We start from the raw sequence: 26,535 nt of genomic DNA, 5'->3' as shown, positions 1-26,535 counted from the left end.
TCAGGTATACCACCCAGAATCCTCCCCACCAACTTCAAGGAAGGATGTGTTGCCCCAGTTGTTGGGAGTTCTCTAGGAAGCAGCCCCTTACTGTTAGTCCCTTCTGAACTGCCTCGGTTCCAGAGAGCATCTCATCCAAGCTACATTCCTAGTGATGAAGGACAAATGGAGGAACATAGAGGCCTGGTCATTTCATCCCAACCCAAGACAACTCAGAAAGGCCATTTCAGCTCCAGACCTTCCTCCCCAGGTGGTCAGCCAAAGCTGTCATTGAGCCTGCATCTCAGCTGCATGTCTCCCTCTGGCCAGTTCCACTTCATTTACTCCCCTTCTCCAGCAGCCATCCCAAAGGCATCCCTTAATAAACCTCCTGTACCCTAAACTCAGCCTCAGAGTCTGGGAAATCAACCTGCAAAATAAGATATAAGTATAAAGGTATGATTATGTACACTAGTGGCAAAGTACTAGGAAGTTCCAAGGTTAAACAGATAAAGTAGCCTTGGGGTTGGCTGTATTTTCTTCACTCTTTTACTTTCATAAAGACTCAGCCTTGATCTGTCACCATATAAACATGTTTTCTAAAGTGATAAACTGCAGAAAGTGGCTAGCTCTGTCATCTCCAAAGCAGCATAAAATAAACTGCAGAAAGTGGCTAGCTCTGTCATCTCCAAAGCAGGATAAAATAGTATAAGAATTAAAATGGAAAATACAGGAAAAAACCAGAAGTCATTTGCATAGAACTCTGACCAAAAAGTCAATTACCATTTTCAACTCAATCAAATACTGAAATATGAAGTGAAATGTAGTGTTCCAGATCTTTGTGACAGGAATTTTTTTAAAGTCAATCCTGAAAAGGAAATTAAGAAAACAATTCCATTCACAAGAGTATCCAAAAGAATAAAATGCACAGGAGTAAGTGTAACCAAGAAAGTGAAAGACTTGTACACAGAAAACTACAAAATATTGCTGAAATAAGAGAAGACCTAAATAAATGGAAAGACATCCCACATTCATGGCTTAGTAGACTTAAAACTGTTAAGATGTCAATACCAGCCAAGCAATCTACAGATACAATGCAATCCTTATCAATCTTGGCTTATAGCTTTTTTTTTTTTTTTTACCCCAGAAACGGAAAAGCTGATCCTCAAATTCATATGGAACTTCAAGGGGCCCCAAATGGCCAAAACAATGTTGAAAAAGAACAAAGTTAGAGGATTCGCACTTCCCAATTTCAAAAATTACTATAAAGCTATAGTAATCAAAATAGTGCAGACTGCAGTGAGGTGTGGTTGCACTACCGCACCCCAGCTGGGGTGACAGAGTAAGACCCTGTCTCAAAACAAAACAAAAAACAAAGAAAAATAAATTTTTAAAAAGGGCTGGGTGCAGGTCAGGCGCGGTGGCTCGTGCCTGTAATTCCAGCACTTTGGGAGGCCAACGCAGGTGGATCACCCGAGGTCAGGAGTTCAAGACCAGTCTGGCCAACGCTGCGAAACCCCGTCTCTACTAAAAAAAAAAAAAAAAAAAAAATTAGCCGTGCGTGGTACCGGGCACCTATGATCCCAGCTACTCGTGAGGCTGAGGCAGGAGAACTGCTTGAACCTGGGAGGCAGAGGTTGCAGTGAGCGGAGATCACGCCATTGCACTCCAGCCTGGGTGACAGAGTGAAATTGTCTCAAAAAAAAAAAAAAAAGGCCTGGGTGTGGTGGCTCATGTCTGTAATCCCAGCACTTTGGGAGGCTGAGGTGGGCAGACTGCTCGAGCCCAGGAGTTTGAGACCAGTCTGGGCAACATGGCAGAACCCCATCTCTACAAAAAAATAGAAAAATTAGCTGGGTGTGGTGGCGCATGCCTGTAATTCCAGGCACTCGGGAGGTTGAGGTGGGAGGATTACCTGAGCCAGGGGAAGTCAAGGCTGTAGTGAGCCATGATCGCACCATTGTACTCCGGCCTGGGTGACAGAGTGAGACCCTGCCTCAAAAAAAAAAAAAGTTTTAAACTAGTGTGGTACTAGCCTAAGAGTAGACACATATCAATGGACTATAATTAAGAGTCCAAAAATAAACCCTTACGTATACAGTCAATTGATTTTGATGAGGGTGGCAAAGATGACAAGATAGTTTTGTGTGTGTGTGTGTGTGTGTATGTGTGTTTTAAAGAAACAGTGCTGGGACAACTAGGGATCCAAATGTGAAAGAATGAAGTTGGACATCTACCTCACACCAGACACAAAAATTAACTCAAAATGGATCAGAGACCTAAATGTAAGAGCTAAAACTATAAAACTTTTAAAAGAAAACATAGGAGTCATACTTCATGACCTTGGTTTGGGCTAAGAGTTCACAGATACACCAAAAGCAAGATCCATAAAAGAAATAATTGATAAAACCTCTAATAAGGGTCTTGCTTCCAGAATGTATAGAGAACTCTTACACAGCTTCGTAGTAAGAACACAGCCCAATTTTAAATGGGCAAAAGATTTGAATAGACATTTCACCAAAGTAGACTATGAATGACTAATCAGCACATGAAAAGATGCTCAACGTTATTAGCCACTAGGGAAATGCAAACTAAAAGCACACTCAGGTATCAGTTCATACTAGAACGCCTACAATAAAAAGACAGATGATACCAAGTATTGGCAAGGATGTGAAGATACTGGACCTCTCAGTGCTAGTGGAAATGTAAAATGGTGCAGCCACTTTGGAATTATTTTGACAGTTTCTTAAAAAATTAAAGGTATATTTACCAGCCAGGCACGGTGGCTCACATCTGTAATCCCAGCACTTTGGGAGGCTGAGGCAGGCGGACCACTTGAGCCCAGGAGTTTGAGACCAGCCTGGCCAACATGGTGAAACCCTGTCTCTACTAAAAAAAAAAAAAAAAAAAAAAAAAAAAAAAAAAAAAATACAAAAATTAGCTGGTCGTGGTGGCACATGCCTATAGTCCCAGGTACTCGGGAGGCTGAGGCAGGAGAATCACTCAAACCTGGGAGGTGGAGGTTGCAGTGAGCCAAGATCATGCCACTGTACTCCAGCCTGGGCTACAGGGCGAGACTCTGTCAGAAAAGAGAAGAGAAGAGAAGAGAGAAGAGAGAAAAGAGAAGAAAAGAAAAGAAAAAAAAGAAAAAAAAAAGAGAAAAGAAAGGAGACAAATGTGCCCACTTCACCGCTAAATGAAGCTGAATTCAATACATCATCAAGCACAATTTTATCTTTGTTATTATTTTTAATTTTTCCATCTCTCTGGGTAAAAGTACAATTTTAGAAATATCAAATAACTCCTTGAAAAGAGATCTCAAAGCATCTTTGTTTTCACATATTCATAAATCATTTCAAACATCTGGCTACATGTTCAGGGTGTGGCATCTAATTCATACCCCTTATTTACAAGACTTCACTGTTCACTAACTGTGACTATGTATGTATGTATTGTATGTATGTGTGTGTGTGTGTGCGCGTGCTAAAATCTTTCCAAAATGATCACAAACCCACAATTCCATCAGATTCTCTCTCGGAATCTCTGCGGTCATATGATCCAGATGTCTGATTCCAGGGTTACCCCAATCCACATGGAGGGGACAATTGAGCAAATTCTCCTTAGAAGCCACCCAAGTTACTCTGACATTCTGTTTTAATGTTTAATCACCATTAGTTGCAAGACGTCCATTCTGCTGATCCAAACCATTTTTCTGTTTACCCTACTTCCATCCCATCTGGAGTGGAAACAGTAAATGTCTCTTTACTTTCAGAAAGAGGATAGCATTTGAAGATGACTACTAATGGTACCTCTCAAGGCTTAGTTCCCTTTAGCTTTTCCTCTTAGGGGCGATTTTCCACTCATCACGTCACCTAGGATCCTTTTATTCTTCTAAGTGCTCTAAATTTTCACATCTTGCCAAGCATAATGACCAATACTGGGCACCAAATTCTAACATAATGCCAAATATAGCAAAGAGATTAGCTGCCAAATCCTTTACAGGGGTCCCCAACCCCCGGGGCCATGGACCAGTACCAGTCAGTGGCCTGTTAGGAACCAGGCCACATAGCAGAGGTGAGCGGTGGGTGAGCGCGCATTATTGCCTGAACTCCATCTCCTGTCAGATCATTGGTGGCATTAGATTCTTACAGGAGTGCAAACCCTATTGTGAACTGCGCATGCAAGGGATCTAGGCTGCGTGCTCCTTACGGGAATCTAATGCCTGATGATCTGAGGTCAAACAGTTTCATCCTGAAACCATCCCCCACCTCTGGTCTGTGGAAAAATTGTCTTCCATGAAACCAGTCCCTGGTAATGAAAAGGTTGGGGACCACTGCTTTAGAGTAAGTTTATTCCTAAAAAACAAACAAGTACCTAGGAAGAATAGTGCCGAGGTATGCTTGGAATTACTAAGAATGTTAAGGAATTCCTGGGTGTTTTGGAAGAGGGAGAATGCACCAGAAGGGAGGTATGTAGCGGAATTGTAACAGCATGACACCAAGTCTCCTGGAGGAGAGAATATTTCTGAGTGCTGATGCATCCAACAGTGAGGAATGGAGAAAGAAAACGAGTTGTCTTCCTTGCTCCTTGCCTCAACGTAACTCTTGCTGTTTTAAGGAATCAGCATTTCATAGCCATTTCTTGCATTAAATCCAGGATACATCTTTTTGCTTGTATAACAAATATGGGACCACAGATGTTGAGGGCTGGAACGTATCAATGAGCAAAACAGCATAGTTCAACATTTCTCATTTTATTGCTGAGGATCCTGAGGCCTAGGCAGGGGTGGAACAACTGACTGCCCAGTGTTACTTAGAGACAGGGCTGCAGCTATAACTGTACCTCCTGGGCCTCAGGCCCAATGTCCTTCAACTTCTTCCTCATTTCTCCACAAAGTAGGTAATTTTAAAAATCAAGGCCTAGTGTGGTGGCTCACGCCTGTAATTCCAGCACTTTAGGAGGCCAAGGCGGGCAGATCACTTGAGGTAGGAGTTCGAGACCAGCCTGGCCAACATGGGGAAACCCTGTCTCTACTAAAAATACAAAAATTAGCCAGGTGTGGTGGTAGGTGTCTGTAATCCCAGCTACTCAGGAGGCTGAGACAGGAGAAGTGCTTGAACCCGGGAGGCAGAGGTTGCAGTGAGCCAAGATCATGACACTGCACTCCAGCCTGGCCGACAGAGCAAGACCCTGTCTCAGTCTCAAAAAAAAAAAAAAAAAAAAAAAAGTCACGCCTGATCCCATCTCTTTTCCAAAAGGAATCTAAAACCACCCGATGCCTTATCTTACAGGCCTGCTTGTAAAATTCCTGCTCCAATAGTAATTATGTGCACTACACCACTTGCTATGCTTCTAAAACTTCTATCGCAGGTGGGGTGCTCTGTCAGTGTCCTGGGGAAGCCTGGGCCCCCAAGCTGCAGGTTGGGGACTTCTGCAGAGGGTGCCCAGGGGACAGCTTTGCCTCCTGGGCCCATTTTTCCCTCTCCTAGGAACTCCAACTGAAATAGGAAGAGAGTCTGCAGGCCTGTTCCTTCTAGAAGGGCTAGCAGGAAGGAGACTAAGGCTCTAAGGAGAGGGACCAAGGGCCTGTCCTGAGTCTAGGTCATGGTTTCTCAAAACACAATGCCATAGGTCTGGAGGGATGGGCAGCTTGGGGTGCATTCAAGGGTACAGAATAACCTTGGCAACATTTCCAAGGCCAAGATCCTTTTAAAACATTTTTAGGGTGGTGATTTTATTATACTATTCAAACCAACGTGGCAATAAAACTATGTAATTTCAGAACTTTTAAACCAAATCAGGAGACTTCAGTACATAAATGGGACAGAAGGAAGTAGAATTCCATCCCACTTCTTTTCCATTTGTGGCAAGAAACTTGTGCCCCATATTAACTGGCATACAAGTTCACGTTCCTGCATCGTTAGGGAAACTCTGCTTGGGAAGTATGGGAGGTACTGACTCCAGCAAAAAGATTATTGGTGGTCCATGGAACATCGACCCAGCTCAGAAGGAGTCACCCAGAAGGTTCCAGCTCAAAGTCCCAGCAGGTAATGAAGAACATACACTTTCTTGCCTGGCCTTGCCTTCTGGCCCACACCCTCAATGGCTGAGTGGGGCCTGGGGCTGGCAGGCTGAGGCACAGGGAGATTTCTAGCTGTCCTCCTTAGAAACACAACCCACAGGCATGATTAGAAGTCATCTTGCTACCTGGATGATTTTCAGGCAATCATTTTACAAACTGACATTTACATTTAATTTCAGAATTAAAATTCTGAAAATGTAATACTTACTGTGTTTTTTTGAGTTACCATGTCCTGAGAAGAAAAAGAAAAAATGAATATAGCTTTTTTTCAAAACAGCTAATTTCCATAAGCATTAGCCAGTACTCCCCTCTATAAAAGAAATTAACCATGTAAGAATTAATCACATAAAAGCACCCACCTTAGAGCAAGAATTAATCATGTAAAACCTCCCTCTCCAAAAGCTTCAAACACAATGAACCTCTGAATTGCAACATTCATATTCCAGAGAAAACTGATCACCACTGGTTAGCCTTTGGAACTATTAGAGGGCATGTATGTTTATAAGGATTTCCCCAGAACAGTGCCAATGCTTTTGCCCAAAAGATATTTTAAGCTTCAGGTTTGGGGTGCTGAGTGCCCTCATCTTGCCTTCCCAGAAAAGAATGTCAATGATAGCAAGGAAGGGCCTAGAAGGCACTGTGCTATCCCCAGATCTGGAACCATTTCTTGAATCAATCAGTGTGAAGGCCACACCACTGTCAGCTTTCCTACAGAAAGGGTGTTGGCAGAAGAATTCCTGACACCTCACTACAACAATCTAGGAATGTTCAAATTCAGTGACAACAATTTTAGTCAGTAAATGTAGTATGATAATTAGGCAGCTCTTGACTGTCTCATTTACGCACCAACATTTCCAGAGGGGGAGAAAACACCATAATCAAACAGCTGCCCTGTAAAACATGTTTTATATATTCTGAGATTTTTATTTCCTGATAACAAGTGCAAACTGCTGCTTCTGGTGTTAGATATAACTGACTACCCATTTCCATTTTAGGAAATAATTTTCTGTATCATTAAAAATTAAAACATCTAGTCCACAGAACTTTCCAGACGGCTTTGCTAAGGCACAGTTGAAGAAACTGTCCTAAATTGGAAAAAAAAAAATTCTAATTTCACGTTTTTCATCAAAATATAGGTTAATAATCTGTATCTTTCATACTCGCTAAGTTCTAAATATTCCTAAGCCTAACTACCTTCGTGAAAATCAGTAAAAGAAAAGGTCAGTATCTAAATATCTAATGTAATTTGCATTGGCTTATCGCCCTGGGGAAACTATTCTACAATGTGAAGTACACTAATAAAAGTCTCTTCTTTCACTGTCATACAAATGACTTATTAAAATAACAGTATTTTGCCATAATTACTGAGTACATATCTATGTAAAGTATATATGATGTTTAGCACACACAAGTTACACATCTCAAGCAGGTGGTATTTCTACCAGGAAATAATCTCAAATCCTTACACAACCCTGAAAACCTAGTTAATATTAAATCTCAAGAAACACAATGAAAATGTCCAACTTTGGCATAAAATTTTACTACTCTCTACCAGTGATTTTTAACACTGAGGGAACTGAACCTTTAGAAATGATGTCTGCGAAGGCTGACTCTCCAAACCATTGGTTCTCACCCATGGTTGCGCATTTGGGAGGTTAAAAAAATCTCCATGCCTGGGTCCCACCCCCATCCCTGAGATTATGTGACGTAACTGGTCTGGGGTGAGGCCTAGGCATGAGGATATTTACAAGCTCTCCCAGTAATTCTGAAGTGCACTCAAGGCCAAGAAGCGCTGCTATAAACAAACTAATCCATTATTTCTAAAATGATTTAACATAGGCCAGGATTTTCTGACTAAAATATTCAACAATATCAATATCCACTGAATTTCGGAATAACTCATGTTAAACATTTCCACTATACAAATATAAGCATTTTTTAAAAATACTATGTTATCCAAAAAAGCTTGTATCAAACTTGCAAAAATATTTTAGAAATTCTTAACCATGAATGAGTTGTGCAGGAACACACACGTTTACAGTTTTGCTTTGCTTTCAGACTAGGGGAAAATAACATCAAAGACTAATTGAGTCTATGCTAAAATATTCTGTCCATTTCAGTAACTGTTCAATATCTTCATATTATTATCCAAGTTGAGAACTGATTTTTATGTGTAGGTTTGGATCCAACTGCTCACGAAGGAATTCGGAACAGTGTGTTTGCTTCAATTGAAACTAAAAGGAGTGTTTGCCTCCACTTCCCTAACGAGCCTGGAAATGCCCAAGTTGCCTGCACACGTATGACTGTAGCACAGATGCTCACAAAGTGGCCAGGAAGTCGTCTGTGTGAACTAGAACCTGTGGTGGGAAGGAAAGAATTGCACAAGCAAGCCCTTGTTTTTCTCCAACTTCCTGTACTACTGTGGCATTTCAGCTAGACATATAATTCTGCTTTCCCAAAACGAAGTACTCAGGAGAATGTGAACAATACCCTGTACCTTCAAAGAGAGAGCAGTGTCGGCATCGGTGTCATGGTACAAGATCACATTATTGGCCATGTCAAAGCTTTCTCGGACTCCAAGATGGTAGAAGAGGGAAGGCTGTCTGGAGACATCACTCATGTCTACCACAGCAACATCTGCAATGAACAAGGAGAGGACAGGATTAGGGGAGATGATCTGTCTACTTCATCTACTCACTGGTGATCACCAGTGGGGAGCTATAGCAATGTGTATTTCTGTCATCAGCCTGTTAGTTAAAATAAGGAATGATTTGATTAAAATTACCCTATGAACTGTGGAAGAAACGCAGTAAGAATTTGTTTGAATCCTCTTTCTTCTTCAAAGTGCTGGGAATGTAACCTCACTTAGAACTTGCTGATGGATTTTTAATGTTATTTTTGTTATGACATATCATACATCCGAAGAATATATTTAGCTTATATATCAGGCATAAAGTATAATGCAATGAAAAACCATGTACCTTCTGTGTAGCCTAAGTCAGAGGGTTACCTGCACTCAGGGTCCCATGTGCTCCTCTCTAATCACATCTCCTCCCTCCTGCCCAGAGAACACTTCTGTCTGGATCTATGTATTTATCAGTTCCACGCACGTGCTATAGAATGAACGTTTGTTTCCCCTCAAGGTTCATATATTGAAACCTAATCCCCAATATGATGGTACCTAAAGATGAGGCCTTTGGGAGGTGATTAGGTTATGAGGGTGGAGCCCTCGTAAATTGGATTAGAGCCCTTATAAAAGAGACTCTGGAGAGCTGGTTTCCCCTTCATCATTCCAGGACACAGGGAGAAGGTCCCGTCTATGAACTAGAAAGCAGGTCCTCGCCAATGAGTCCGCCACCACCTTGATGTTGGACTCCCTAGTCTTCACAATTACGAGAAATACATTTCTGGCTGGGTGCAGTGGCTCATGCCTGTAATCCCAGCACCTTGGGAGGCCAAGGCAGGTGGACCACCTGAGGTCAGGAGTTCAAGACCAGCCTGTCCAATATGGTGAAACTCTGTCTCTACTAAAAATACAAAAATGAGTTGGGCGTGGTGCCAGGTGCCTGTAATCCCAGCTACTCAGGAGGCTAAGGCAGGAGAATTGCTTGTACCCGGGAGGCAGAGGTTGCAGTGAGCTGAGATCGTGCCACTGCACTCCAGCCTGGGCAATAGAGTGAGACTCCGTCTCCAAATAAATAAATTTATGTTGTTTAGAAGTCATGCGCAGGCATTATGTTATAGCAAACAGACTAAGACAATATGTACAGGCATGTATAGGCATTACACGCACACGCACACACAAATTCCTTAACAGTGTATTGCTCTGTTTTGTATGTCTTTGAACTTCATGTAAACGGTATTGCATTGTACATATATTCTTCGGCTTGCAATTTTTTGGTGGCATTCAACCAATTTGTGCATTTAGCTCCAGTTCATGCATTTTCGCTTCTGTACAGAATTCTGTTGTGTGACAGATTTTTATTCATTTCGTATTTCACACTGCTGCAAAAAACAGTCCTGTCATAGCTCCTGGCTCACATGTCTACCATGAGCTTGACATATAATGTGCCCTGGCTGGGCGCAGTAGCTCATGCCTGTAATACCAACACTTACAGGCATGGCCGAGATGGGCAGATCGCTTGAGCTCAGGAGTTCGAGACCAGCCTGGACAACATGGCGAAACCCCATCTCTATAAAAAATACAAAAAATTAGCCGGGTGTGGTGGTGCATGCCTGTAGTCCCAGCTACTCAGGAGGCTAAGGTGGGTGGATGACTTGAGACTGGGAGGTCGAGGTTGCAGTGAGCTGTGATCACGTCACTGCTCTCCAGCCTAAGTAACAGAATAAGACCCTGTCTCATAAACTAAAAAAAATAAAATAAAATGCACCCTGGAGTTGCACCCTGTAATACAGACCTATTCTAAACAGAGGAGCAACTTCTTCTCTGAATAATGAGCATGTTTACATTATGCCTAGCAGTATGGGGCACCATTTCAAAACTCCAAACATTCTAGAGGATGTAAGAGTTCCAAGTTTGATGGGAGCTTCCTCACCACGTGCAGTGGAGATACAGGAATGCAATGTCCAAACTCATGCTTGCACTGCTGTGACTCCTAGAAAGTCACTGAAAATCCCAATGGGACAGAACAGAGGCCAGTTGAACAAGGGCGTGAAGAAACATGAAGGCACGCAGCAGTGCATCAGCACCAGACACTGCTGGCTCTGTACGGAGGCGCTGGGAACCTGAGGCCAAGTGCCGCTAAGCCCCAGAGTGGGCCTTTCATTCTCTTATTTATGGATTGCCTGCTGTATGGCAGGATTGTGCTGGGTGCCAGGGACAGAAGTATCAACAGGGCATAATTACCTCCCTCAAAAGAAAAACCCAACTACAATACAATGTGGGTAACCAGAAGAAAGGGGATGGTTAGGATCACCGTGAGGGCAGCCAAAATGAGGGAAACAGTGAACAGAGCACCCCCAGGAGGGTACATAATCCACACCTGAGTGGAGGGCAATCACAGAAGTCCAGGGGAAGGGATATTGTCCACGACCTGAGGCTCTGTAAGAGTTAGGCAGGCAAATGGGATGAGGATGCAGGGGATCTAAGGGAAGGAAAGAGCAGTGCAGGAACAGAAGCCAGCTAGTGCAAGGGGTCAGCAGCAAGTCAGGGTGTAAGTGTGAAGGCCACCCATGGATCACTTCCTCAGGCCAGAACACCCCAGAAAACAAGCCTGGAGGCGGAGGGCTGGACCTTCCTTGAGGCAATGGGAAACCTATGGTTGGGTTTTTTAACTTTTTATTTATACTTATTTATTTATTTTTGAGACAGAGTCTCCCTCTCTTGTCCAAGCTGGAGTGCGCCGGTACGATCTCAGTTCACTGCAACCTCCACCTCCCAGGCTCAAGTGATTCTTGTGCCTTGGCTTCCAGAGTAGCTGGGACTACAGGCATGTGCCACCACGCCCGGCTAATTTTGTTGTATATTTTTAGTAGAGATGGAGTTTCACTATGTTGGCCAGGTTGGTCTTGAACTCCTGACCTCAAGTGATCCGCCCACCTCAGCCTCCCAAAGTGCTGGGATTACAGGCATGAGCCACTGCACCTGGCTACCCTTTTTTTTAAAAAAAAAAAAAAAACAGAGATGGGGTCTCACTCTGTTGCCCAGGGTGGTCTTGAACTCCTGGGCTCAAGCAATCCTCTCACCTTGGCCTCTTAAAGTGCTAGGATTACAGCTGTGAGCCACTGCTCCTGGCCTCTTTAAAACTTTTTATTATGCAGAACTACAAATATACATAAAAAGTAGACAGAATAGTATAATGAAATCTCCATACCTCCCACCTCAACAACGACCAACTCAAGGCCGGCTTTGTTTCATCTTTACTACTAACCGCAATGTCCACCCTTCCTCCCTGTGTTATTTTAAAATAAATCCCACCAGACACCATACTGTTTTATCCCCCAATATTTCAGGATATATCACTAAAAGATGAGAACTCAAAGAAAAAAATAAAGTATCAATGTCTCACCTAAAAATATTTTTAAATAATCATGAGAGTTTTTAGCAGAAGACTCTCAGAGTCAAATGTACCCGTTAGAGGTCGTCTCCTAATGAAAGGATGCACGTCTGTGCTGAGGAATCACTCTGCAACCCAGCCTGATCAACTTTTCTCAAATGGATAATTCCACTCCCCAAAGACATTTGCTTAGTCAAGATAACCGGCCAGTGCAGCTGAGTAAATCATTCTGCCTATAGGATTGCTTCTGGACTCTTATCTACATTAAAAATTATATGTTTCAGGCCGGGCGCGGTGGCTCACGCCTGTAATCCCAGCACTTTGGGAGGTGGAGGCGGAGGCAGGTGGATCACCTCAGTCAGTAGTTCGAGACCAGCCTACCCAACACGGTAAAACCCCGTCTCTACTAAAAGTACACAAAATTAGCTGGGCATGGGGTGGGCGCCTGTAATCCCAGCTACTCAGGAGGCTGAGGTAGGAGAATCGCTTGAACCTGGGAGGCGGTGGTTGCAGTGAGCCAAGGTTGTGCCACTGTACTCCAGCCTGGGTGACAAGAGTGAAACTCTGTCTCAAAAGAAAAAAAAAGTTGTATGTGTCATAGTGATGCTATGAAAAAGCAGCAACATAGATATTAATTCCAAGGCCATGGTGACTGTTAATAACGAGTTAATAAAGGCAAGGAAACAAATAGAAACAGACAAAGGGGAGTAGCAGAAAGGGGCAGAAGGGAGGATAGGGACAGTAGTCCTGAAGTCGCGCAGCCCATTTTCACAGGCAACCTTGAACGTGGCAGAGGAACTTGTGGCCAAGAAGATTCCATTTTGATCAAGTGACATGAGTTCCTTCCTTCCTTTACCTTCTCAACATTCTGTGCTGGGACGCACTGGCCTACCAATGACTGGGAGAGATTTTTCACTGTCAATGAAAAGAGGACATATTAATACTGCTACTCAAAACAAACCAAATTCTGAGCAATTCATGTTCAATAGGAAAACTGCCTTGAATCTAAAGTTGAAATTTTTGCCTGACATTTGTCACTCAGGCAAGTAGACTAAGTTCACTTTGAGGATTTATACCAAAACCGTAGGCAACTGGCTTATTTTCAGAATTTCTAAAACATGAATTTAGCATCTGATGTATAAATGTGAATTGTAATAAAACACCAGATTGGAACTTTTATTCCATACAAAGAGAAAAGGGCTTTATCCCTAAAGAGAGCACCAGTTACCTAAAACCTTTCATCACCACCGTGGTCACATGCTTTGCTATTTACAAAACACTTCCACAGATGTCTCAGTTGAATTTCAGAACCCCAGCAGGCAGGGCAAGTACTGGCTTCGCTTCGCTGGTAGAAAAATGAAGTGCAAAGAGGTTAACAGACTCGCCCAAGGTCGCTCAAGTACAGCATGAAGAAGTCAGGACTGAAAATCAGCTTTTCCAACCCCAAGTTCTGTGTTCCCCGATGCCCTGATGAGGCTTAGTACATTCCTGACACACTGTGTAAAACTCAGCTACCTGGGGGCAAAACAAATTTATCTATCAGGCTAAATCTTAAGCAAAAAGATCACAGATAAAAAGGAAGAGATAAAATTCAGATTTTCATTCCCAAATACACCCTGTGCTCCTAGCAACCATTACCTTCCAGTTCCTACTGACGCAGGCCAGCTTCAGGGAAAAAGCACGTATCGTAGAAACCATCTTTTCTGACTCTGAGGCAGGCACACACCCATCCTACCTATCTTGGTTTAGCAAACTTTAAGAAGTGATACCAGGCATGGTGGCGTGTGCCTAAAGTCCCAGATACTCTGGAGGCTGAGGCAGGAGGAGCACTTGAACCCAGGAGTTCAAGTCCAGTCTGGGCAACATAATGAGACTCTGTCTTTTTAAGAGAGAGAGAGAGGAGGAAGAGAGAGATACTACATCAAAGATTGCAAAAAGCCAAGGTTCCAGTTGAAATCTATGCTTAGCAGTAAAGTGTAATTTAAAAACCAGTCACAATGATCTCAAGCATGAGGTTAATTACAAGGACCTTGAAACACGCTAGTATGAAATAAGAAAGATGATGCATAGGACTTTAGTTCGTTGAAAACTTTTGAATACTATCTTGAATACTATTTTTGCTAAATGTTTTATGGGTAATACATAAAACTAATTTTCTAGTGTGGTTTAAAAGTATCTGATTTCTGAAGCAAAGCATTACTCAACAAAGTGATATGACGGCAAATGATTTACCATATAGTAATTCTGTGACTGTACTGGCTCATGCCAGTCTTTAAATATACACCACATTATCCTTAAGCCTATCTAACTCCCTGCAGGAAAAAAAGAAATTATGAAAGTAAGTAAGACTGGCTTTGTCTAAATGAAAAGTGCTAGACTTTAGAATAAGTTTTTGACCAAAGACTTCAAAACAAAAATTGGATTGGACATATGACAGCACTAGCTACCTAAAAGCTACCTTAAAAAAAAAAAAAAAAAAGCCCAGATATACTGGACAGAAGGCAATTCTCCTAACTCCTACCATAATTTAAATCTTACTCATTCACTGCTGCTTATTTCTGACATAGGTCAAGTCAATGAAGAAAGTTGTGAAGTGTTTTGTTTGTTTTGAGATGGACTCTTGCTCTGTTGCCCAGGCTGGAATGCAGTGGTACGATCTCGGCTCACTGCAACCTCCGCCTCCTGGATTCAAGTGATTCTCCTGCCTCAGCCTCCCAAATAGCTGGGACTACAGGCAAGGACCACCATTCCCGGCTAATTTTTGTATTTTTAGTAGACATGGGGTTTCCCCATGTTGGCCAGGCTGGTCTCGAACTCCTGACCTCACGTGATTTGCCCACCTCGGCCTCCCAAAGTGGTGGGATTACAGGAGTGAGCCACCACACCCAGGCTGAAGTGTCACTTAAATCTTATTTTCCAATATCTTAAGAAGGAGCCAATATACCAATTCAGTGTTAGGACATCAGCAAGTCCTTACCAACTGTCATAGTGGGTGGGTACTCGTTGCCTGGGGCATCGAGTTTTAACTAGGAGGAAGGAGGGGAGGCACAAGGACATCAGGAAACTACCTGGCCTCCTATCTTTTGCTTCCCAGTATCAGATTTTTTTGGTAAGAATGACTGAAAGTAAGTTTTTTTTTTTTTTTTTTAAACTACGTAAGTGTGATTGTGTCCACTACTAGTTTTTCCAAAAGAAATGCAGCACATATAAGCCAACTACGTTTTACTCACTGAGGTGAATGGGCTCACTGGGCTTAATTTCAGACCACTCACAGTGAAATATTTGCAATATACATTACAGCGTGAGTTAAGCCACTTTATCTTTTGCACATACACATTGCTCTTCCAGCTGACAATGCAGAAAAAATACGCAGCATGACACTGCAAGATGGACTGCATTCATCACTTTAAATGCTATCAATAGTGTTACTTGGGAGGCTGAGGCAAGAGGATCACTTGAGCCCAGAACTTTGAAGCTACAGTGAGCTATGATCGTGCCACTGCACTCCAGCTTAGGGGACAAAGTGAGATCCCATCCTTAAAAAAATAAAAATACATGGGTATTGATATCATTGTCATCATCCTTGCTGTAACACACTTCACAGTTTCAACTCTGGGTTCCCTGGCAGCCTGTGAACACACCACCCAATTTTTTTTTTTTGAGATAGAGTCTCACTCTGTTGCCCAGGCTGGAGTGCGGCGGCATGATCTCAGCTCACCGTAACCTCCATCTCCCAGTTTCAAGTGATTCTTGTGCCTTAGCTTCCTGAGTAGCTGGGACTATAGGTGTGCACCCCATGCCAGGCTAATTTTTTTGTATTTTTAGTAGAGACAGGGTTTCTCCATGTTGGCCAGGCTGGTCTTGAACTCCTGACGTCAAGTGATCCACCTGCCTCGGCCTCCCGAAGTGCTGGGATTACAGGTTTGAGTCATCGCACCTGGCCACCATCCCAGTATTTTCATCTTTGTCATCTGAAGATTCCTCTTCAGCTTTCCTCAACCCTTTTCTAAAGGGAAAGCTTTGATATGACTCTGTAGCAAAATTTTTGGAGACATATTCTGAGAAACCTTTTCTGACCAGTAGATAACAACCTCTTCTTTCGAAAGGTCCATGTCACGCACCTTCAAACTGTGTGCAATTCTAGAGTGGTGCAGAGTTTGACGTACTGCAGCCACACGCTGCAGACCCTGACAGGGGTACCGCTGAGTCTTCCTGTTACTGTGACAAAATCACAGTAAGTAGCCCCTGCATTTCTTAATTTGTTCTCCAATTATCTCGTTAAAATGAATGTCAGTCGGCTTGAGAGAACCATCGCTTTTATGTATACTCCTCCCATAATAATACACTCTCTCCTTAACAAAATCAACAGCTCCTTAAAGATCATCACTAAGCATTCGGACTTCCGCCTGGCTGCTGATTTCACCCATTCCATGCTATATATTTCCTCAGCACTATCTGTCCCCATAGCCTGTGGGAGTGGTGACTCATTGCTAGATACAGGGGCCATGTTGCTTGGAACTTGCCCCTTCTAATTTCCTTTTTTGTAGGTGGTCCTTTGAGAAGGGATGTGTAGAGTTTATGATCTGCATCAAGCACTCCATAGCCAGAGAGTGCTTTATAAAACTTATCTATTTGCTTCTTAGGAATGATAAGCACATTGGATGCAGAATTCTCATTCTCAGGATAGATAACACTTTTTTTTTTTTTTTTTTTTGAGATGGAATCTCACTCTGTTGCCCAGGCTGGAGTGCAGTGGCATGATCTCAGCTCACCGCAACCTCTGACTCCCAGGTTCAGGCGATTCTCTTGCCTCAGCCTCCCGAGCAGCTGGGATTATAGGCATGCGCCACCACGCCTGGCTAATTTTTGTATTTTTAGTAGAGATGGGGTTTCATCATGTTGGCATGTTGGTCAGGCTGGTCTCGAACTCGTGACCTCAAGTGATCCGCCCACCTCAGCCTCCCAAAGGGCCGGGATTACAGGCATGAGCCACCACACCAGCCCAGATAACACATTTTTAAAATAAACCCATCTAACAAGTCTTAAAACTTTAGCCTTGTGACAGCCAATGACAATCACTGTGAACATCAAAATGGTCTTTGCTTCCAGCTCAACCAAAATATTTGGTGGGATTCACTGGAGGCAAATGAAGGTGGCAAAATATTTGGTGGGATTTACTGGAGGCCACTGTGAACATCAAAATGGTCTTTGCTTCCAGCTCAACCAAAATATTTGGTAGGATTTACTGGAGGCCAGTGAAGCACCTTTACGATATCAACAGTTTTCATTTCCTTTTTGTCCCATTTATTCTACATTTCTTTTACTCTCAACATTAATGGCCGCACAAGGCATCTTGTATGGCTAGAAATGGGCTGATGCGACGTGGCTGGCATTAGGACATCCTGGTGCTATAGTAAGCATTGTCGATAAGATGCAGAGATATTTTATTATATTCTGATTCCTACAACTACATGACAAAACACCTCAAAATCAAACGGCACAAGTTTGAGTTCCTCTGCACAGGAAAAGGAATGGGCCTAGGATGCAATCTCCAATCTCAAAATTTTGAAAACTTTCCTTACAAACTGCAGGCGTATAAGGCAACCCCACTACATGATAACTGCCCAAGGGATCTGAGCCCTGCATTTTTTATTTTACTATATAACTTTGCTGATTTTAAATAATGTATAAAAATATACACTAAGAAGTGAAATGTGATAAATGGAAATATATAGCTACTGATCGATACCATTAATTTCAACCTAAACGCAAGCTTTGGCATGCATATTTCCTAATGTAGTTATTCCAATAAAGTAGTTTAAATTATGGAAACATTAATACTTTGTGAAAAAGTTCACACACCGGGTTTCAGCAATTTATTATTTCACAAAGCACATTTCATTCTACACTGGGGTTCTGGTATGTTTACTGATGGGGGTTGAGGGGAGTGGTGCAGGTCGGGGAGGGTGCTGACATTTACTGAGCACTTACTAAGTTCAAGGCACAGAGGTTGAATCTCTATGCAGGGATCTTTTTAAATGAGGCTCAGAGATATTAAGTAAGTTATCCAGGTTCACACAGCCAATGAATAAGAAGGTAGAAATCCAAACTCTGGCCTATAAAGCAAATGTTCTTTCTCCGTCACCACCTGTATCACCAGGGCCAGTGTGACACAATAACAGAAGACATGTTTAGAAGGTTTCATTACAGGTCTCTAGTGAAAGTTTTTGCTCTGGAAGGCAGAAAGGCCACTACATCAAGGATAACCTGCACTTCCTGTAATTATCTGGATAATGAGATGAGAAGGAGGCAGTAGTGGTCCCGCCTTCTGGACTCCAAGTGCCTGGGGGCACTTATCGTGAGGCAAGACCGGCATCCCACGTGTTTAAGGCATCAGGCTTGGTTTGTCAAGAGGCACACGTGTCATACTTCACTTGAGATGAATCACAGATCTAAATGTAAAAGCTGAAAAAAGGTTTTTGGAAGAACACATAAAAGAGTATCTGCACAACTGCAACCTGGAACGTTCCTTAGGGAAGATACAGCAGGCAATCATAAAAGAATAATATTCTAGATTAGACTTCATCAAAATGAAGAGCTTCTGCTCATCAAAAGCCACCAATATGTACATGAAGAAGCTAGCCACAGTCTGGGAGCAAATATTCACAAAATTTATTTCTGACAAAACACTTAAATCCAAAATATATAAAACCCTCTCATAATTCAATAATAAGATGACAGACGACCCAATTAAATGTGTCAGTGGCTAGAATGGACACCTCACAAAGGAAGATATCTACATGTCCAAAAAGCACATGGAGAGGTACTCAACATCATTAATCATGAGGGAAAGACAAATTAAAACTGTAAGGAGAAACCACCACAACCCCTATAAGAAGAGCCACAATTGACAAGATTGGTAATACAGTGTTGGTGATGACATGAAGCCACTGAAACTGTCACACATTGGTGTGACACAATATAAAATGGTACAACCACTTCAGAAAAAAAGTTGGAAGTTTCTGATATATTTCGACACACACTTAACCCTTTGATCCAGCCATTCGACTCACAGGTATTTACTCAAGAGGAATAAAAACATTGGTCCACACAAAGTCACAAACACTTGCAAATTGCAAATGTTCACAGCTTCTTTCGTTGTAACAACTCCAAACTAGAAGCAACCCAAACATTCATCAATAGGAGAATGCCTAAACTAAGCAGTATATTCTTACAATAAAATTGTATACTATTAGGAGCAAACTACAGATACACACAACTGTATGGACAAATCTCCAAAACATCACGCTGCATGAACGAAGCCAGACACCAAAGAATACATATTGTATGAGGCCATTTAGATGAAGCTCTAGGAAAGGCAGATCTAATCTACAGAGATGACAGCAGATCAGTCATAGCCTTATACGGGTAAAGGGAGGATTGAGGGAGAGGGGACATGGTGGAACTTTCTGGAAAAACAGAAATTTCTCTATATTGTGATGGGGGTCGCGTTAGACAGTTTTAGTCATTCTTTAAAGTTGTACAGCTGAGATTTGTATATCGCAATGCCTATACATTTCACATTCAAAATGTTTAAAAAGAATAATTGGCTGGGTGCGGTGGCTCACGCCTGAAATCCAAGCACTTTGGGAGGCCAAGCGGGTGGATCACCTGAGGTCTGAGTTCAAGACCATCCTGGCCAACATGGCAAAACCCAATCTCTACTAAAAATACAAAAATTAGCTGGGTATGGTGGCATACGCCTGTAATCCCAGCTACTCAGGAAGCTGAGGGAGGAGAATCGCTTGAACTTGGGAGATGGAGGTTTCAGGGAGCCAAGATTGCGCCACTACACTCCAGCCTGGGCAACAGAGCAAGACTCCATCTCAAAATAAATAAATAAAATAAAATAAAAATAAAAAATAAAAAGAATACTCAAGTATGAGGTAGGGAAAGGATAGAGGTAAAGAAGAAATGAGAACAGCAGGATAATAATTGTCAGAGCTGGGTAATGTACATGTTTGAAATTTTCCATGATAAAATAACTTAAGAGGGAAAGTTATCTACATCAAATGCTCCTGCCTCTCTCTACCTTCTCTTTCCCCTCCCTATCTGTGTCCAGTTCTGCCTGGCCCCTGGGATGGCCTGCCACAGACCCCAGTTCCTGAATGAGCTCTACTTCCTGCCAAGACTCACCCACCACTCAACTCCTTTCTGCTTCGCAACCACTCTCCCTCCCCAAACCAAGCCCCAACAACAGCCAGGCAATTCTGCCAGTACCATCACACACAATTGCCAAAACCTGTGCAAGTTACTGGGCAACAGGAATTTTTCCAGCCTACTTTATAGAAAGTTCAGTCCTATCCCAACCATGCTATTTGGCCGCAATTGAAACAGCACCTATTTCAAAGCCAGATACATAGAAGACTTTTAAAAAACAGTTTATGGCCTGTATTCCAAAACTATGTTTGGAAGTTCACTGCAGAGAACTGAAAATACATTTTGCCCTAATAACAGATAATACACAGCCAGTAAGGTAGCAGACCAGCCCACAGATATCTACTCTAAAATGCACTCAAGGCTCAAACAGCAATGTCTCTCCATTAAATGCTGCAGGTGCAATGCTTCTTTCAAAGTTGGCCCACATGAGTAAGGTGACGAAAGTTCCAGGCTCAATTCTGAGTCAGTAGTACTAAGCAGCATGGAAAGGAAGGAGGCTCAGGACAGGGCCCCTATAGGCAAGCCAACGGCCAAGTCCAACAGAAGACAGCTGAGGTCCAGCCATGGACTTCTGCAGCCGGGTCCCTTGGAGCAGTCATTGCTGTCTAGCCTGAGCACACCCGGCCACTCTCTCCAGCAGGGAGGGAGAGAGGGAGAAGGTTTCTGAGTTACAACCCCATCTTTAATCTCCTACTGTACTTAAAGTAAAAATTATACTTATATTGTAGAAAATAACATACAGTATGGAAAATACGGACAAACAAAAAGAAAAAGAACCGGCATTCTCAGCATATAATTGAAACCACTACTTCCATCCCAGTATGTCCAGTGTGAGTTCTTCTAGTCTCTTTTGTCAGATACGCACCACTGAAGAGAAAGGTTCAGACCTAGAAATGTGTCATTAGGATGGATGTTATTTCTTAACAAAATCGTAAGTGCACTCTATCTATGGCCTGGCTACCGTTTTCAACATGCCACTGGAAACTGCATTCTAAATTTCTTTTGAGGGCACCACATAAGTTCTGCTTTATCCCAACAGGAGAAGTCAGCTGTCATCTGTGCCCACTGATGATTATTTTTAACAGGAGCTGGGTAGATATTCCTAGCAATCACTCAAACGGTGGCAAAGAAAACTGTACCTGGCTCCCGGCCATTGAAGAGTTCACTGTCTGGCAGAAGATCAATCATTAAATCAATAATTATTTAAGGGCTGGGGTGCGGTGCCTCATGCCTGTAATCCTAGCACTTTGGGAGGCTGAGGCAAGTGGATCACCTGAGGTCAGGAGTTCGAGACCAGCCTGGCCAACATGGTGAAACCCCATCTCTACCAAAAATACAAAAATTAGCCAGGCAAGATGGCACATGCCTGTAATCCCAGCTACTCAGGAGGCTGAGACAGGTGAATCATTTGAACCTGGGAGGTGGAGGTTTCAGTGAGCCAAGACCACGCCACTGCACTCTAGCCTGGGTGACAGAGAATCAGTCTCAAAAAGTAATAATTATTATTTAATCACAATTGTTTTGCCTGTGAGGAAAGAAAACCTCAGCATACAAAAGCCAATAGGGAGGAGGAGGGGAGTCCACGCAGGCTCCCTTGAAGAACTTGGATATGAAAGCTGAACAGGTATTGATCAGAGGAAGACTACAGGTGGGGGTGGGGACTGATATGGTTTGGCTGTGTCCCCCAAACCTCATCTCAAATTGTAATCCCCACGTGTGGAGGGAGGGACCTGGTGGGAGGTGACTGGATTATGGGGGCGGTTCCCCCATGCTGTTCTCGTGACAGCAAGGAAGTTCTCACGAGATCTGATGGTTTAAAAGTGACAGTTTCCCCTGTGCTCTGTTTCCTGCCACCATGTAAGACGTGCCTTGCCTCCCCTTCTGCCATGATTTTAAGTTTCCTAAGTCCTCCCCAGTCATGCCAAACTGTGAGTCAATTAAACCTCTTTTGGGGCCAGGCACAGTGGCTCACGCCTGTAATCCCAACATTTTGGGGGGCCAAGGCAGGTGGATCACTTGAGCTCAGGAGCTTTGAGAGCAGCCTGGGCAATATAGTGAGATCCCCATATCTACAAAAAAAAAAAAGTAAAAATAGCTGGGCATAGTGGCGTGCACCTGTAGTCCCAGCTACACACACAGGAAGCTGAGGTAGGAAGATTGCTTGAGCCCAGGAAGGTGAGGTTACAGTGAGCCCTGTTTGTGCCACTGCACTCCAGCCTGGGTGACAGAGCAAGAGCCTGTGGGAGGGGAGGGGAGTGGAGGGGGAAAGAAAAAGAAAAGAAGGAGAAAGGAGATGCATTTAGGTATTTTTAGCAGAATGCATGACAAGCTCTATTAGTCAGGATAAGGTAGGCTATGCTGCCACAACAGACAAAGCCCCAAGGCTTCAGTGGCTTAATTGCTATTTTTAATCCCTGATCTTCAAATCTGCCACAACAGAGGCAGAGAGATGGAGGAGCACATCATCTAACTGCTTTAAGCCCAAAGTGATGCTTGCTGCTGCTGCTCACATTGCACTGGCCAACACTAGTCACAAGGGCCCAAGAGATATGAGGAAATGTGGAAGAACACACGGATGTTTGGCTAACATTGCCTTTGCCATGCAATGCATTGAGCTAATAAAGAATCCAGAGATACCACCACAGAGGGAGAAGCCAGACATAACTCACATGAAAAGTGGCAAGGAAAACTACAGCTAGTCTTATTTTAAAGCATTTCATATCTTTTGTTTAAAAAAAAAAAAAAAAAAAAAAAAAAAAGCCCAATATCACTGTCAGATAAAAACTAACAATCACTACAGTATCATTTTATACCAAAGGAAAAAGTTACCTAACGCTGGGCATGGTGGCTCACGCCTGTAATCCCATCACTTTGGGAGGCCAAGGCAGGTGGATTGCTTGAGCCCAGGAGTTCAAGAACAGCCCGGGCAACAAGGCAAAACCTCATTTGTACAAAAAACTAGCCGGATGTGGAGGCGTGTGCCTGTAGTCCCAGGTACCTGGGAAGCTGAGGTGGGAGGCTCACCTGAGCCAGGGAGGTAGAGTCTGTAGTGAGCTGTGATCGTGCCACTGCACTCCAGCCTGGGCAACAGAGCGAGACCACCTCTCAAAAAACAAAACAAAACAACAAAAACAGAAACAAAAATAGGTATAGGGTTCCTACAGCACCAAACCATTTCTTTTTTGAAAGATTTTATGTAAAAAATAACAACAAAAATAAAACATTTGAAAAACTTACCTAGCCTCCAAAACTGATGAAACCATAAAGGAAGATAAAATGTCTCCACCCACCCCCACTCCCTCCACCACCCAAAGCCAGTATTAACCTGATGGCTGATGGTCTAAGCATCTCACTTCTATTTTCATAGCCCACGGCAGCATAGTGAGGGGCCCCATGATTGGCATGTACTATGAACAGTAATGATCCCTGACATGAGATGACCCACTGCCTGACTTTCTCTTGGTAACGCATGCCCTAGGAGACAATTTTCTAGCAGTCGGACTAGATTTTCAAAACCGAAGTTGCACTCTCTTATCACTATAACAAACGATGCCAAAATCTCAGTAACTGGACCAAATAAAAGCTTCTGTCTTGCATATGCAAAATCCAAAGTAGATATTCCTCCTCTGCCAGCTGTCCTCCAAAGAGTAACTCAGGGAGTCAGGTGCCTTCCATCAAGTGCCACCACCATCATCTACATGGGGCCTCCAAGGTCCCCATGGGGACCATGGAAAGGGATGAAAAGATATGGGAAGGCCTAGTGGATTCACCAAAAACTTGACCCAAAAGTGGCAGACATCACTCTCACCTTTATGGTAGTAGGGATGAGTCTACGTAGACTCAAAGGATGCTGGGAGATGTAGTCCTTGGTTCTCAACAATAACTATGAGCATATATCTTTTCTTTTTCTTTTTTTTTTTTTTTAAGATGGAGTCTCTCTCTTGTCACCCAGGCTTGAGCACAGTGGCATGATTTTGGCTCACTGCAATCTCTGCCTCCTGGGTTCAAGCAATTCTCCTGCCTCAGCCTCCCAGGTAGCTGGGATTACAGGTGTGCACCACCACGCCAGGCTAATTTTTGGGGTTGTTTGTTTTGTTTTTGAGACCGAGTTTCACTCTTGTTGCCCAGGCTGGAGTGCAATGGCACAATCTCGGCTCACTGCAACTTCCGCCACCCGAGTTCAAGCGATTCTCCTGCCTCAGCCTCCTGAGTAGCTGAGATTACAGGTGCCTGCCACGACACCCAGCTAATTTTTTGTATTTTTAGTAGAGATGGGGTTTCACCATGTTGGCCAGGCTGGTCTGCAACTCCTGACCTCAGGTGATCCACCCGCCTCAGCCTCCCAAAGTGCTGGGGTTACAGGCATAAGCCACTGAGTCTGGCCTGATTTTTGTATTATTAGTAGAGATGGGGTTTTGCTATGTTGACCAGGCTGGCCTCGAACTCCTGACCTCAGGTGATCCACCCACCTCAGCCTCCCAAAGAGCTGGGGTTAGAGGCATGAGCCACCACACCTGGCAACAGCACAAATCTTTAACGGCCACCTCTCTATCTCCACCACACTTTATACCCCACAATGACTCTTGTACAAGCCAGCCAGAAAAGGAGTTATCAGACTAGAGCAAAACCAAATAATGAATCTGGAGACTGAAGCCCTAGTCTTAGTTTTTATTTATTTATTTATTTATTTTGAGATGGAGTCTTGCTCTATTACCCAGGCTGGAGTGCAGTAGCACAATCTTGGCTCACTGCAACCTCCACCTCACGGGTTCAAGCGGTTGTCCTGCCTCAGTCTCCCAAGTAGCTGGGATTACAGCTGTGTGCCACCATGACCAGCTAATTTTTTGTATTTTTAGTAGAGACAGGGTTTCACTATGTTGGCCAGGTTGGTCTCTAACTCCTGACCTCAAATGATCCGCCCGCCTTGGCCTCCCAAAGCGCTGGGACTACAGGCGTGAGCCACCACGCCCAGCTTAGTCTTAATTTTTCTATCAATGTTTAGGAAATATGAAAACATTCTAGTGTGGGTTGCAATAGTTCACAACTTTTAAGATTACTGTGCACATAACAGAAGGAAAAAACAAAAATCAGAAGCAGGACCCCCGGGTCAGGAAAGTAACATTTAAAGGAGGTTCAGAGAAGAATGAAGTTAAGCAAAGCCAGACACAACAGGTATGGGAAGATCACTTGTGCCTCAGAAGCTGTTCTTGTTATTTAAGCAGTTAATAGCTAACTCAAGAAGGCTGCTAATTAGCATCTAGGTAGAGGCTCTCACTTACACTGGTCATTAACTAACCACCTAACTGGTAAAAAAAGCATTGTATTCTACCAGTCCCAATGTCATTTTAAGACTTCCTACTACAATAAGTGTGTTCAATTACAGCATCCTGGGAGAATAGCTTCTACCCGTCAAAATGTTTGGGAAAGTATGAGACAAAGTCACACAGGTCTTCTTTGCTTCCTGCAACTTGCCTCGAGTCTTTAAGATGTTCACAAACACTGAGAACCTCTAGGAGGGAGACACAGGATGCAGTTGAAAAAAGTCTACCAAAATTAACCAGGCACGGTGGCGCATGCCTGTAAGTCCCAGCTACTCGGGAGGCTGAGGTGGGAGGATCACTTGAGCCCAGGGAGGCCGAGGCTGCAGTGAGCCGTGATCACGCCACTGCACTCCAGCCTGGGTGACAGAGTGACACCTTGTCTCAAAAAACAAACAAACAAAAACAAAAAAACTAACAAACTCAACCCTAATGTAAACTAGATTTCAAGTGAGTATGATGTGTCAGCATATGTGTAAGTTCATCAATTGCCACAAGTGCCGTAGTCTGATGGAAGCTGTTCATGATAGGGGAGTTTGTGGGAGAGGGCAGGGGGGTTGATGGGAACACTCTGTACTTTTCCTCTCAAGTTTGCTGTGAACCTACAACTGCTCTAAAAAAGAGTATTTAAAAAAAAGTTCTGGAGATGCATATTGGTTTCTAGGGTTTTGTTGGAGACGGGGTCTCGCTGTTGTCGGCTCGGGCTGGAGTGCAATGGCACGATCTCAGCTCACTGCAACCTCTGCCTTCCAGATTCCAGTAATTCTCCTGGCTCAGTCTCCCGAGTAGCTGTATTTTTAGTAGAGACGGGGTTTCACCATGTTGGCCAGGCTGGTCTCGAACTCCTGACCTCAGGTGATCCACCCACCTCGGCCTCCCAAAGTGCTGGGATCACAGGCGTGAGCCGCCACGCCCGGCC

The 26,535-nt window shown here is 43.4% G+C and overlaps 1 protein-coding gene across 5 annotated transcripts in view; it reads right to left on the bottom strand.

Annotated features, from left to right (window-relative positions):
• Positions 1-26,535, bottom strand: part of MAP3K15 (mitogen-activated protein kinase kinase kinase 15) — a 149,308-nt gene that overhangs the window by 114,784 nt on the left and 7,989 nt on the right. For 4 of the 5 annotated variants that reach the window (XM_007991219.3, XM_007991221.3, XM_007991222.3 and 1 more), the window contains exons 2-3: positions 8,559-8,698; positions 6,270-6,293 (exon numbers count right to left, since the gene is read on the bottom strand). In XM_007991219.3, coding sequence (XP_007989410.3) covers positions 6,270-6,293; positions 8,559-8,698 — 164 coding nt within the window. The remainder of the gene's footprint in view (positions 1-6,269; positions 6,294-8,558; positions 8,699-26,535) is intronic. The other variant, XM_007991220.3, reaches the window with a different exon arrangement.

This window comes from Chlorocebus sabaeus, chromosome X (genome assembly GCF_047675955.1).
Source record: "Chlorocebus sabaeus isolate Y175 chromosome X, mChlSab1.0.hap1, whole genome shotgun sequence".
Classification (NCBI taxonomy): Eukaryota; Metazoa; Chordata; class Mammalia; order Primates; family Cercopithecidae; genus Chlorocebus; species Chlorocebus sabaeus.
Note: the sequence above shows the minus strand (reverse complement) of the source record. Positions and strands in the feature narration are given on the sequence as shown.